This window comes from Anolis carolinensis, unplaced genomic scaffold (genome assembly GCF_035594765.1).
Source record: "Anolis carolinensis isolate JA03-04 unplaced genomic scaffold, rAnoCar3.1.pri scaffold_13, whole genome shotgun sequence".
Lineage (NCBI taxonomy): Eukaryota > Metazoa > Chordata > Lepidosauria > Squamata > Dactyloidae > Anolis > Anolis carolinensis.
In genome coordinates this window covers 9,061,917-9,075,631 of record NW_026943824.1, presented here as the reverse complement: position 1 = coordinate 9,075,631, position 13,715 = coordinate 9,061,917, and the positions used below count along the sequence as shown (strand labels likewise).

General features: G+C 42.7%; 2 protein-coding genes across 4 annotated transcripts in view; one reads left to right on the top strand and one right to left on the bottom strand.

The window, feature by feature from the left end:
• Window positions 1-5,735, bottom strand: part of dcun1d3 (defective in cullin neddylation 1 domain containing 3) — a 24,696-nt gene extending 18,961 nt beyond the window's left edge. Inside the window, exons 1-2 of one of the 2 annotated variants that reach the window (XM_003226704.3) lie at window positions 5,643-5,735; window positions 1,109-1,232 (exon numbers count right to left, since the gene is read on the bottom strand). The gene's annotated coding sequence lies outside the window, so the exon portion shown is untranslated. Of the gene's footprint in view, window positions 1-1,108; window positions 1,233-5,464 lie in introns of both variants that reach the window. The other variant, XM_008119618.3, reaches the window with a different exon arrangement.
• lyrm1 (LYR motif containing 1) lies at window positions 5,731-13,715 on the top strand. 2 transcript variants are annotated; one of them, XM_003226696.4, is made up of 4 exons: window positions 5,731-5,846; window positions 11,634-11,792; window positions 12,237-12,329; window positions 13,387-13,715. In XM_003226696.4, exons 2-4 carry the CDS (start codon window positions 11,634-11,636, stop codon window positions 13,501-13,503), a joined length of 369 nt encoding a protein of 122 aa, XP_003226744.1. In that variant the 5' UTR covers window positions 5,731-5,846; the 3' UTR covers window positions 13,504-13,715. The 2 variants fall into 2 exon arrangements, with proteins under 2 accessions (XP_003226744.1, XP_062820335.1); XM_062964265.1 differs by lacking the exon at window positions 5,731-5,846 and adding an exon at window positions 6,141-6,552.

Sequence of the window (13,715 nt, the reverse complement as noted above, 5' to 3'; positions counted from 1 at the left end):
TGATGAACAAAGAACCCTGAATAGGTGTAGCTACGTTTTGGAAGTGAGCAAGGACGACTAATTCATGCAGTTCAGCAGCTCAGCGGTTTAATCTGCTATGCCACTGGGAGCTCCAATCTGCTTAGCAGATAATAAAAACTGATGAAAATTGTCGTGCAATAACATCTGGGGACCCAAACTGGGTAAAAAGTAAAGAGTACTAACCACTATGTAGACAAATTACAGTTGGCCCTCTGTGTCCACAGATTCAGTTGCCCCTTGAAGCAACCATAAGGCTAAGGTGGCTCTCAACGAAAATGAGTTTGACAACCCTGCCTTAATATGAAAGCCAAAATACAATTTTGAGTCCCAGTTAGAGAAGACTCATTCATTCATCTGCTGGATGGCAAATCAACATGTATAAAAATCCCACTTATTCAACTGATCTACTTGGAATGAGCAATTGGATATAGGATGACAAATCCTATATTGTATTGTATGCTATGTTGTTGTTATATTCTTGTTGTAAGCCACCCTGAGTCCCTGAGGGGGATGGTGGCGGGGTATAAATAAAGTTATTATTATTAATAATAACAAATCAGCATTGATTTCTCCTAGCCCCTTCTAAATTTTCTTCACTTTCTTTGTACTTCCATAACAAGCAACTCATTTTGTTTGGGAACTATGTATAACTCTTTGGTTGCTTAACAGGTAACTTTCAAGACATAGAAATCAACATTTTTCAGTGACAGATAGGGATGGGTGGGGAAGCATGAGAAAAGACAGAACACTTACTGTTATTATCATCAAGTATATAACTGAGGTAAAAATTTCTCTACTGTAAAAACAAAACCAGAAAACTTTTCAACTGCCATTAAGAGTAGACACATCCTGGAAACATGCCCAATGTAACAATAAGCCAATACAGTGATCAAAAGCTAGAGCTGCTAATCCACTAATGCTAAGGATAAGAGCTAACACTTCTGAACTAGGAAACTACTTCTTCAGAGTTTAAAATCACAACACTGCTTTCCTCCATTTATTTCTACTGCCATTCATATCTACTGACATGAAGAACTGAGATTATCAAAAAAAATCCAACATAAGAAGTTCCAATCTGCATACATACCGAGTGTGTTTTGACAGGCTGTCCCAAAGATGCTTTTTCTCCCTCAGTCAACACACAGACCATAAGCTCCTTGGTTTAGATCTAGTCCTTTGCAGATCAGCTGAGTATTCACGCAATTCAGGACCTAAAGGTTCATAATGATCATTTTAAAATATGCAAGTGTACAGATTTGGATTAATCAGAATTAAAAAATCTGGGAAAGGTCATTGGTGATAGTCCAGTGTTACCAACCTAACTGTGGAAAGATGCATATACATACTCTCTGCCATATGCTATTCCTCCCGGGCAAGTGTTTCTTTCTTGCTGACTTCTAATATCAAAATCCTAACACCCTGTAAGTGTTGATATAGATTGCTGATTTACTTGATAAAGTAAAAATAGCAGGCAAATGCAAGAAAATTATTTAGTTCATGGGTAAACTGAACATGGTGGTTGCTAAAACTTGGAGATTACTACTTCCATACTATTTGACTGTTGACCGGAGGTGACTGGAGCTGCAATCCAACACATACAAGAGTTAGGAGGTGGCTCACTCTGGTTTAAACTATGGCAAGCAAATCAGTAATGTTATGACATGGGACATTATTTCTCACTCTCACTAACTTACATGCACCTCAAGATTATTTTTGTGTGGAGTACCCAGAAATTCAAGCAGTTCACTGTTTTGTTTCCTTTCCTTCAGTATTATGCCCATGCCTTTTAAATCTACTTTAAACTTTTGAAGCTGTTTTTGTTTACTTATTATGCATTGCTTCCATGTTTTACTGTTAAAAATATTTAAATTTTAGTTTGTTCTTATTTCAGTTGAGTAAGGAACTCAGAACTGTCATTTTTAAACAGAGTGTACATGTGTATGCCTGTCAATTTCTGATAACCCTATAATTGTATAGGTTTTTCTCAAGCAAGGAGCACTCAAAGGTGATTTTATATCCCTTAAATATAGCCTATAGCATTACATATTAATTGCAGTCACCCATCCAAGTAGTAACCAGGACTGACCCTGCTTAGCTTTCAAGATCAGACAGGATCTGGTGCCATTAGGATATTTTGGCTTTTGACAGAGCAAACTATAAAATAACAAGTTGGCCCATAACTCAATTATAGGGAGACACCTGAAGGTGCATTGTGCTTTTTAAAAAATTAGAAACATATGCATACAAACAAAAGGGATGGGGAGTTCCTATGGCACAGTGTCTGGTTGCACACTGTCAGTTACATGACAAAGCAGAAGAAAAATAACACAGGGCAGTGATGCCTAGATGTCATTGAGGCTGTAATCCCCTCAGATCAACACTTATTAAGACTGTGGACTCGACAATGCCACAGAGTACACAGAGAGCCAATCCATCACAAAAGGGGGTAAAAGTGACAGCTGTGTATGATTTGGTGTTCATACTGAGTTCCAGAGCTGGAAAGGCTTCACTTGAATGTTAAAAGCCTTATACTTTCCAGAGCCCATTCATATGTGTTGCTAATGATGGGGAGGGCAAAACCAAGAATATCATATGAGTGCAATGCATGTATCTGTTGCAACATGGCACCGGCACATCTGTGAAAGTGACCTACAAATTATGGTAATTATGTGCAGTTAATATATGCAAGTTACTCCAACCCTCTGGCTCCGGATACATCTGCAAAGAAGCCCAGCCCCTCCTTAATGTGTGATACAAATTGCCAAGCATTCAAATCAACCCCCTCCCCAAGGCTAACCAGCATGGGATGGGAAAGAGCAGTCAAGATGAAAGGCCAACTGGGAAAAGGAATGCCAGCTGGAAAGTGCAGAGAAACATGGCACTAATGTCTAAAGGAAGATGAATCTGAAGACCTTCCTTAAGAAATAAGTGTTAAGCTTTGTATGTAGAAGTCCCAACTAATACTGTATAGCAGGGCAACTACTGAAGAAAACAGCCCCCAGGAAATTTAGAATAAAACTGCGGTTCTACCGGACATTAAAAGAATTTAAAGGGTAGGTATCCCATTAAACTCCAAAGCCATACTGGAAGAGACAGCATCAATTGTTTGAGTCGAACTGCCCAAAGAGTGCAAATATTCTTCTCAATGGAAGCCATAAAAGGAAGCAGCTTCCAGTTAATGTTTGCTTAACCAATGCTCACAACAATTGCTTGCCATTTTTCATTGAACAAGCAGCCTTCTTTGACAAAAATGATTAACTTGCACTAAAGTTTCTGAATCAACCATCACTATATATACAACTTTAAATAAACCATAGTCAGCCTTTTTAAAACAAGCAGCACTTCCTAATAACAGAAGCCTTAACTCTCTTAGGTTAAGAGAGTTAGGACCATCCTTCCAAATAAACTTATAGAATTTTCTGGGTTTTTTTTAAAAAAAAAGAATAGAAAGATGTAGCTTACATTTAAATCACAATTGCTATGGGTTACACTTTCATGAATCTGCCTATCCATGACATTATTTAGAAAGGCAGCAGTTGAGAAACAAAGTAATATGCTGCATGAAGGAAATATTTAGGATATTAGAAAAGTGGAACTTTTTTTCAAAATGAAAAGTATTACTCCATGAAACACACACCTCTGAACTCAGAACTCACATAAACACTAATTCCCTTGGGGGCAGGGCGTTATGCTTTTGAAAAGGCTGCTTCCACACCCCTCAGATAGGAAGAGAATATGAATAATGACTGGAAAAGCAAATCACACTGGAATGTGGCATTTTGTCGGCACGTTTCCTACCCAGCCAATTAAAAGGGGGAAGGGAGGGAAGAAACATTTTCAACAGTTAGGGAAATCCCACTCTTTATTTCTCTTTATTTCACTTGAGCAACAAAACAAAGCATATTTTTACCATTATCCCTTTTATTACAAAGCACCAAGTATTCAATCAGAAGAATGCTGTCTCTCCACCCTTATAACCATGTATTGGTACCAGAGCCTAATAAACTGGGATACTTCTCATGATAAAGAAGCTAATTTGGGCTGAGGAATGGCTTGGCCTTCCAGGTATTTTGGACTACTGTTTCTACAATCTCATGACATTAATCGTGCTATAGAAGGGCCAAAGAGAACTTGACACCAAAACATCTGGGTGGCCAAATATTTCTCAGGCCTGACCTATATGCTTCCAGTATACTTTTGCAGAGATTACTCCAAAAACAAAAAGCATTAACGTAGATGCCAATATGCATCTAACAGAGAGATGACAAAAGACAGAGTGAGCCCACACCTATTTTGGACAAACTTTAAAGACAAAACACTACAGGCATACAAAGCAATGGGATTGAAATAGATCAAGTTACAACTATCTCCACCCATTGGATGATTGTTAATGCCTGGTTTTAGAAGAAACTCCCAGAAAATAAAAACCAGACGAAGTCCTGACTCACATTCCCAGAACATCTGAGAAAGTGTTGCACTTTAGGTGAGCACTTGCCTGCTCTAAACCAGGCAGGGGTAAACTCTGGCCCTCCAGGAGTTTTGGACTTCAACTGTCATAATTCCTAACAGCAGTTAGGAATTGTAGGCGTTGAAACCCAAAACACCTGGAGAGCCGAAGTTTGCCCATGTCTGGTATAAACGCACCATGGCAGTTGAGATGGCACTCACTAGTTCAAATCAAAGATTAAAGGTCTCAGTCTCATATAGACCGACTCAGCAGTAAGCACGCCCCTTAGCTTCAATAGCACCCCAAATTCGATTCTGAGTGATCATTTGATACTTATCATGAAGAGAAGGGGGGCCAAGAGAGGAAAGATAAAAAAATCTTCAAATCGTAGAATCCTATAAGTTGGAAGAGACCCCAAGGCCATCCAGTCCAACCCCATAATGCACATTCAAAGCACCCCCAACAGATGGCCATCCAGCCTCTGTTTAAAAGCCACCAAAGAAAGACCCTCCACTGGGCGCTGAGGCATGCTGCATTATCACAAGGCTTCTTGCAGTTTGACAAGGCTGTTTATAGTCACACACACACTTACTTGGAGTTGTATCACCTTGTGAGGAAGCATCAACACAACTGACTATGAAGCAACCCCCTTTAACCTCTCAGGGGCCCAAGTTGTGGGCTAGCCTGGTCATGCCAGCTGGGAGTTGCAATAGAGCGCCCACTAGAAGGCCATAGAGAAGAGGGAAGGTAGCTTTCTCCAATAACACACCCTCTAAGGCAGGCATAGTCCAAGTTGGGCCCTGCAGGTGTTTTGGACTTCAACTCCCAGCATTCCTCACAGCCTCAGGCCCTTTCCTTTTCCCCCTCAGCCGCTTAAGCGGGGGCCTGAGGCTGTGAGGAATGCTGGGAGTTGAAGTCCAAAACACCTGAAGGACCCAACTTGGCCCATTCCTGCTGTAAGGGAAAAACCCTGCTAGGTACTCCTTCGAAACTCACCTTCTGAGAGGAAACTGGAATCTTCTCTGCTTATGAGAGGGTTATGGGCCCCGGTTCCCCTCAGCCGGGCAAAGAGGGGCCTCTCAGAACGGCCTCCAAGTCCCCTCAGCGAACTTCCTTCGGGCTCCTTCTGTGAGGAGAAAGGTGGACGGAAAGAGAGACGGTCCAATTCACTCACCCCATCCGTCCACACCAGCGCCTGCCTCACACACAGCAACCAGGACTCCCACTCCAGCGCAGCCTCCCTGCATCACTTCCGGGGGGTGTGGCCACGCAGGGGAGTCAGCTGGAAGCGCCGTGGCGTCAGCACGCCGCACGCAGCGTAAGGGCAGAAAGGACCCTCCTATCTCCTCCGCCTCCTTCACATCTTCTGGCTACTGAGGTGAGTGACGGTTGGGTTGAACCATTCCGGTGAAGAGAAAATAACAAAGAACAGAGGGGAATAGTAATGGCGGTGGGGAGGTGACGAACCGTGCCATAAAGGCAATATAGAAAGTTTTAAAATTAGAGGGTGTTGACGGCGTATGCCACCATTCTCCCCCCCCCCCTCCGCCGCATATTGGTACAGTCCGGATGAGCTGCGCATGCGTAGATCTTTGCCCTGGCCGGCAGGGGGAGCTCGAGCTCGTGCCGGGGCTGTCAAATGGCGGCGCCAAGGAGGCAACAAGGGCTGTGCGGGTGGAAAGGCTCCTGTTTGAGGCCTGAGGGCCTGTGCTTTTAATGAGGTTTTGTTTTCGTGTCAGGAGCAACCTGAGTCTCTTCTGGAGTGAGAGAATTGGCCGTCTGTAAGGATGTTGCCCAGGGGACGCCCGGATGTTTTTGATGTTTTTACCATCCTTGTGGGAGGCTTCTCTCAGGTCCCCGCATGGAGCTAGAGCTGATAGAGGGATTCTCCCCGGGTGGGATTCGAACCTGGCAGCCTTCAGGTCAGCAACCCAACCTTCAAGTCTCAAGGCTTTTATCCCCTAGGCCACTGGAGGTTCCTGCTTTTAATGGTGGGGCGGAAGAAGGGATTTTACTTTACCTTGACAAACAACGCAAAAGGAATCTGCCAGCCCCACCTCCTCCAAGACGAACTACCTAAACTGGTAAATATCTCACAACCTATGAGGACGCCTGCCATAGATGTGGGCGAAACGTCAGGAGAGAATACTTCTGGAACATGGACATACAGCCCGGAAAACACACAACAAACCTACCTAAACTGGGCTCTACAGGCCAATGGAGACTCCACCACAGACATCAGAAGAGATGCAAGACCAAGAACAAGCCATGAGAGTAAAGACAAAGACCCACCCAGAGGAAAAGTGTTATTACCATACGCAGGGCCGGCCCACCACGGAGGCCACGTGAGGCGGCCGCCTCGGGCGCAGGTCCCCGGGGGGCGCCATCGGGCTTCCCCCGCCCTGGCGGGGACCATGGGCCCACTCGCCTGTTCGGCGACGAGCGAGCTCCACATGGCCGCTGCCGGCTGGGCAAGGCCAGCCAGGCCAGGGCATACTGGGCGGAAGGCGGGGCACCGTCAGGGCGGTGCCCCGCCTCCCGCCCAGCGTGCCCTGGCCCCGCCTCTCACGCAGCATGGGAGGCGGGGCCAGGGCGCAGGAGGCGGGGCTCCTGCGGCACATGGCCACTCCTCCCGCGGCGCCGGTGGGGGGGCGCTTCCCCCCCCCACTTAATATTTTAAATTATCTCCGGCCGGTCCTGACCATACTTCAAGTGAACCACTGGCCACATAGGGAATAGGATGAAGAAACACAAACTACAAACTGCCCGATGGCGCTGTGGGTTAAACCACTGAGCTACTGAACTTGCTGACCGAAAGGTTGCCAGGTTTGAATTCAGGGAGCCGGGTGAGCTCCCGTTATTAGCAACAGCTTCTGCCAACCTAGCAGTTCAAAAACATGCAAACTGAGATCGCTAGGTACTGCTCCAGCGTGAAGGTACAGTAGAGTCTCACTTATCCAACATAAACGGGCTGGCAGAACGTTGGATAAGCGAATATGTTGGATAATAAAGAGAGATTAAGGAGAAGCCTATTAAACACCAAATTAGGTTATGGTTTTACAAATTAAGCACCAAAACATCATGTTATACAACAAATTTGACAGAAAAAGTAGTTCAATACGCAGTAATGCTATGTAGTAATTACTGTATTTACGAAATTAGCACCAAAATATCACGGTGTATTGAAAACATTGACTACAAAAATGCGTTGGATAATCCAGAATGTTGGATAAGCAAATGTTGGATAAGTGAGACTCTACTTTAATGGCGCTCCATGCAGTTATGCCAGTGGCCACATGGAGGTGTCTACAGACAACACCGGCTCTTCGGCTTAGAAATGGAGATGAGCACCACCCCCCAGAGTCGGACACGACTGGACTTAATGTCAGAGGAAAACCTTTCCCTATGGCTGTGTGGAGCCTCAGCTTAAAATATGTGGTATGCACATCAAGATAGAACTTGGAAGCTCTGGCCCTCTGCTGTTACCAACAGTGCTATGGAAATTTGAATATGCTCAAATGGAAAGTAAAGGAGAGAAATATGCCAAGAGGAAAAAGGAGCATTAAGCAAATACTTCCACCTCAAATGTATATCCTCAATGCAATGAACCTTATGGATTCAGAATAAGAGTTCATAGTCACTAATGGGCCTGCCTTCAAGACTGCCATTGGAAGACAATCAGACTCAGCCATGAGAAATCACCCATGATAATGATCCCGGGCAAAATAGGTGGCTCATATTTTGTATGTAGACAATAAAATTTTCAAGAGCACTTACTGAAATACCATGTCTTACATGGCCATTATAATGCACCTCAGTGCAGTTAACTGCAGTATATGGCAGTATAGAAGGCATCTGTGAGAAGTTGCAAAGAGAAGGGTATTTTCCTAGTAGATTTTAGGTTTGAGGGGGCTTGGGAGGGCAGAAGGTTGGCATCTTTATATCCTGCCCATCAACTGAATCCCATCCATCCCTACTAAGATAGAAGATTCAAATGTATCCAAATAAACAGTAACCCTCTAAATCAGAGAGCTCCTTTGGACAGCGCCTTTGACATAGAGACAAGTTGGGTGTTTCGAAATGATCCCATGTATCTGGATCACAATTTATTGTTCTGCATTAAGGCCTGGTTTGTTTCTGAGATCTTTGGGGGAATGGTCAAATCAGTTTAATTCAACATTCTTGAGACCTGGGTAGCTAAAGCAGTACCTCTTCATAAAAAATATTGTACAACTCCTATACCCACTTGATATCCACAGTTTCATTTATGCACATATGGCAAAATACATCCTCTGTAGGCATTTTCTGAGTCCAGCAGGACTCTGATACTCCTGTGCCAGGAGTCCTTCATTTCAATAGCATTCGCTATTGTCCACGGTTTGACATATCAACACAAGCTTCGGGGGCATATCCCCTGTGAATATAGCGTATGCATCTGCTCAAAAGTTAAGGCCTTGAAAACACTGGATTGGGAAAGACAGGCTTTGAAATCCATAGCTGCAGAAATTCAATAACAAGCTCAGAACTTTTTGATGTTTATCTTTTAGCATGCCTGTGTAACTTGCAATGGACACCAGCCTTCCAAACACACAAGTTTGAAATCTATTGTATTTGCATTTAGCTTTATACTGGGGCATGAATCCTTGGCTATTTCATCCTTGCACATAAGAATTACTGTAATTTCTCCCTGCAGCAGGGAAACATGGATATTGCCTTACAGTATTTTCCCTATATTCAAATGTCCAGATATATTGGAAATTATTTATTCTGCATATAAACATTTTATGCACAGGGAAAGTGTTTTCTGTGCAGATAATAGGTGTTTTGTACAAAAAAATATGTTTTTATACAGAATAATTATAACACATTTTAAAATGCTGCGAGGAAATTGAGTAGGTTTCTCCCTTAAACTGTTCTTCAACCTGGGAACAAATACTCTTTTCATTGTAATATCCATTTCAGCAGTTGAATTCAGACGCTTGCTCCTCTTTATGTCCAAATTCAAGCCAAGAACACATAGGAGATAAGCTTGTAATGTCCTCCCAATCCCTGTGTTGTTAAACCAGATTGACTGTTGCCCAAGACAGGAAATAAATTTGGGGAGTTGAAGACATTGAGGCTGCAGTGGGCTAAAGAGATCTTTTCAAATCCTCCCTCAGTGTCACAGGAACTAAGCACACAACAGTGTTTGCTTTTCCTTTTAGGAATATTCTACATCTAGCCCTGATGTCTGTCTGTTGGCTCTCTTTGCTCATGCTACTTCAGGGATTAATTTGACCCAGTGACTTGTTAATGCAACTGGGGGCCTTGTGGCGTAAACAATCTTCTGCCACCTTTTCCCAGCTGCAGAGCAATTGGGGGTTATCACTACAGCTAAATGTTATAATTTAGTGCAGATGACAACAAAATAAGGATGCTGTAGTGTGTGCATTAGAACAGTAGCCCAAGGATAATAGAAAAGAGACACTGTTTGAAGTTTAGTATAATGCACTCTAGAGTGGATAGTTACCTTGGAATTGAGATGCAAATGAAATTGAGTGATCATGGATCAAACAGCCTGTCTTAGCCTAATTTACTTTGCAGGTTTGGTATGAAGATAATAAGAAGGAAGACCATCTATACCAGCCTGAGGTCCTCGGAAGAAAATTGGGATATCAGTGATGCAAATCAATAAATATTGGGCAGTTCACTGGGCAGGGAGGAAGTGGGATACGAAGGCAAGAAGCCGCCAGAGAAGCCTGTTAGTTCATTTTTACCCACTGTGGGCTTGCAGAGCCTTGGTGGTTTCCCCTATCAGACTGTGGTCTTTGACCAGGAAAAATATAGCTTTTGCAGATAGCCCAATAGCCAAGTGGTCTTGAAAGCCAAAAATGTGTTCCTTAGATGACATGACATCAGAATGGCTGGCTCAGTCACTACACTGACAAATCGGCATAAAAATAACACCAACCTCCCCCTCCAGCCTCCCAAAGTCATCAACATCTATTTAAACATTTGCCATCTGTTCTCCTTAAACAACAATTGGTAGTCTTCTGCTCAGAAGAGTCAGAAAGAGAGCATTATGTTCACTTAGGGGAGAACCGCTGAATTGACAGGCTATAAAAAACAGCCTTTCGTTCACAGAAAACATTGACATGGAAAGATCAGCAGCTCCAGACAACAGGAGAGCGTCTGTTCTTGGTTGTAGGATGGTTGTGAGTGACTATTTTGTGTGTGGGCAGGCTTCCTCCCCCGGCCATTGGGCTGTTGGCCTGGATCCAGTGCATCCTCTGCACAAGTGGAAAGCACATCTGCTCCCATTTAGTGTGAGCTAGGCTCTCTCCAGTTTCTAGCCATTTTTCCCCTTTCCCAACATTTAGTTTCAGGACTAAGGATTCTTAAAAAGCAGTCCAAGACATGTGTACCCATAATTAAGTCCTGCATTCATGTGTAAACCTGGCTGTGCCATATCTCACCTCTAACTGGTTCATGAACAGCAGCAAAAATGTATTGTCGAAGGCTTTCACAGCTGGAATCACTGGAGTGTTGTGTGGTTTCCGGATACTCGGAAGATGCCAACCACATATGCATCAGGAAAAAATGTAGCTAGAACATGGACATACAGCTCAGAAACCACACAACACTCCCAACAAAAAAAATCACTGGACTTAATCTAGATCTTCAGAGAATTCCTCTGTTTACATGTGCCATCCTCATTGCAGGAATTGTCCATGTATTCTTTCTGTTCCATTACTCTTCAACCAGCTGAGTTGAGGTTTTATTTTCAATCCTTTTTAAAATATTCCCTAGCAGATAATTTGCCTTTTTCACCTGGAAATGGCCTTCTCTGTGACCTACTTACTTTCCATGTACACTGCTGTTTGGGTGGGAAAGTTGGCCCTTGGAATTGACTGAGCCTGAGTTTCAAAGCTTCAGAACCATAGATTTATTACCATGCACCACACCCCCATCCTTCCATTGGTGCATGGTAAATCATAATTGCAGAATGTAGAAGTTGGCAGATAATAGTGCTTTGCTGCCTCTTCTGGTTCTTTTTGTGCTCAGCCAGAGAGCCAATAAAATATTTGAAAACTAATTAAGGCGTGTGTGAAAATGTCCCATCTGTTTGGAGGGTCTGTTTTTCTCTGGACTCAAATGTTTATGGGTTATGTTCCCATTTCTCTAGATGACGCCAGTCTCTCGCCAAAAAGTTCTTGGCCTTTACCGTAAGATATTCCGCATCGCCAAAAAATGGCAGTCGGCATCTGGGCAGATGGAAGAGACCATGAAAGAAAAACAGTATATTATAAATGAAGCCAAAACATTATTCCAAAAGAATAAAAATGTGAGTATATACTAGGCTTTGTGTGTTGTTGAATAATTGTGGCTTCGCATTCAAATTTTGGTTCCATGTTCAAGAGAACTGTTTTCTCCCAGGTGATGGACATATGTGCCTTTATACAAGCTGCTCCTTCTTTTTATTCCTCCAGATAAGACAGGATGTTGCAGTCAGAGCTTTATCCCTTGTTCAGAATGTTATAAGACAGTTAAGTGGCCATATAGCCTTACTTGACCGAGTACAGTCCTCTATTTTAAGAAATGTAAAATTACAGTTTTCTATTTAAAGAGCTGTCCAGTCCAAATACATTTTAAATCTGAAAGAAATCAATTAGAAATCTTTTTTATAATTACTTGTTGTGAATTTCTTGTTGTTGACTACTTTCAGTAGAAAAAGCATTTTTGCTGCACTTGTCTGTTTAATTTTTCTCCTCCTATTTTGTATGTTCAGCTAACAGATCCTGAATTGATCAAACAATGTATAGAAGAGTGTCAAGCAAGAGTAGAGATTGGGCTACACTACCGCATCCCATATCCAAGGCCTGTAAGTTGGAATGTTAGAGGAGTGGATTTATTCATTTCAGGACCCATCCAAAACATTTTGTTCCCTGTGGCAGATCATTTTCAGTGGTACTTCTACAGAGAGGTCCTAGAAATGAATTTACACTTTTGAACAGAATAAATTGACATTTGATTTGCAGCTATGTACAAATGATGAACATTTGATTGGTAAGATGTATAAACTGTTATTGAAAATTGAGATGGATGAGTAGCAAGTTAAAGATTGCATGGTAAAATGGGCCTAAATTAGTTATCTCATTCTGTCTAATAGTAGGCCAGCTCTGATTTATCTCCAATACGTGGGAGACATAACCAGCAAAAGAGTCTCATTTGCTTCTCTTAGAGCCATCCTGTAATTAGAGTTCAGCCCATGAGTCACGCTGAGTCAGGACTGTAATTTTCAAGCAGTCCCACTTTTAAGAGTCATTAAAATTATGCCTTTCATCTTTGCTTAAAGAATCAGGATGGTAATGTGGTATCTATTTACGCTGAAGCATTGATTCTTAAACTTTTGAGATTTCAAATGATAATTACTGGCCTTCAGTTGCTAACAAATCACCAGTGATTCGCCATTCATGTTCCTGCAAACGGCATACAATACAGTGATAACGTTCCAAAGCTATACCTACTCCTTCCTTATCCTTGCAGAATACTTGCCATGGTGCACCCAAAAACAAATAGTCTTGCAATTCAACATATTGTTACAAAATAGTAATGAGTCTTCTGCAGCGTGGTATCCTCCAAGTGCATTGGACTATATCTCCCATCCACCCTGTCATCCTAACTATAAGCTGCTGTTGTAACGTTTATATTTTCCATCATTCAGTGTCAATAGATGACCCCAATTGCTTCTGGAACATGCCATACAGCCCAGAAAACTCTCGGCAAACCTGTTCAGAATGCTTTCCTGCTCTAGAAGCCTCATGAGAAGAGGGATAGAACACACAGAAAGTAAAAGCTCAGCATCTTCATCTGTCATTTCTTCTGCTTCCACATTGGGTGTTGCTTAATTAATTTGATTTCCTTCTTGGTACATGCAGATTCACCTGCCTCCCATGGGCCTTGCTCAGCAACAAGGCCGAGCCTTTCGACACCAAGAGAAGCTGAGGAAACTCTCCAAACCGGTCTATTTGAAATCCCATGATGAAGTCTCATAACCCAAGGGCAGACTTTTGCCCCCGTCATCCTGGACTGCTTAGCAGATGCATTTCACTTCTAAACAGAACTGGGCAGTTAACTCTTCATGACACATTTCTCCAAGCCCTAATTGGCAGTAAGTAACAACATTATGAAACTGTCTTGGATTTGGTAAGAACCAACCACTGACTCATCAATAAAAGTTAAAAAAAGTTCCATTATCAAGCACAAA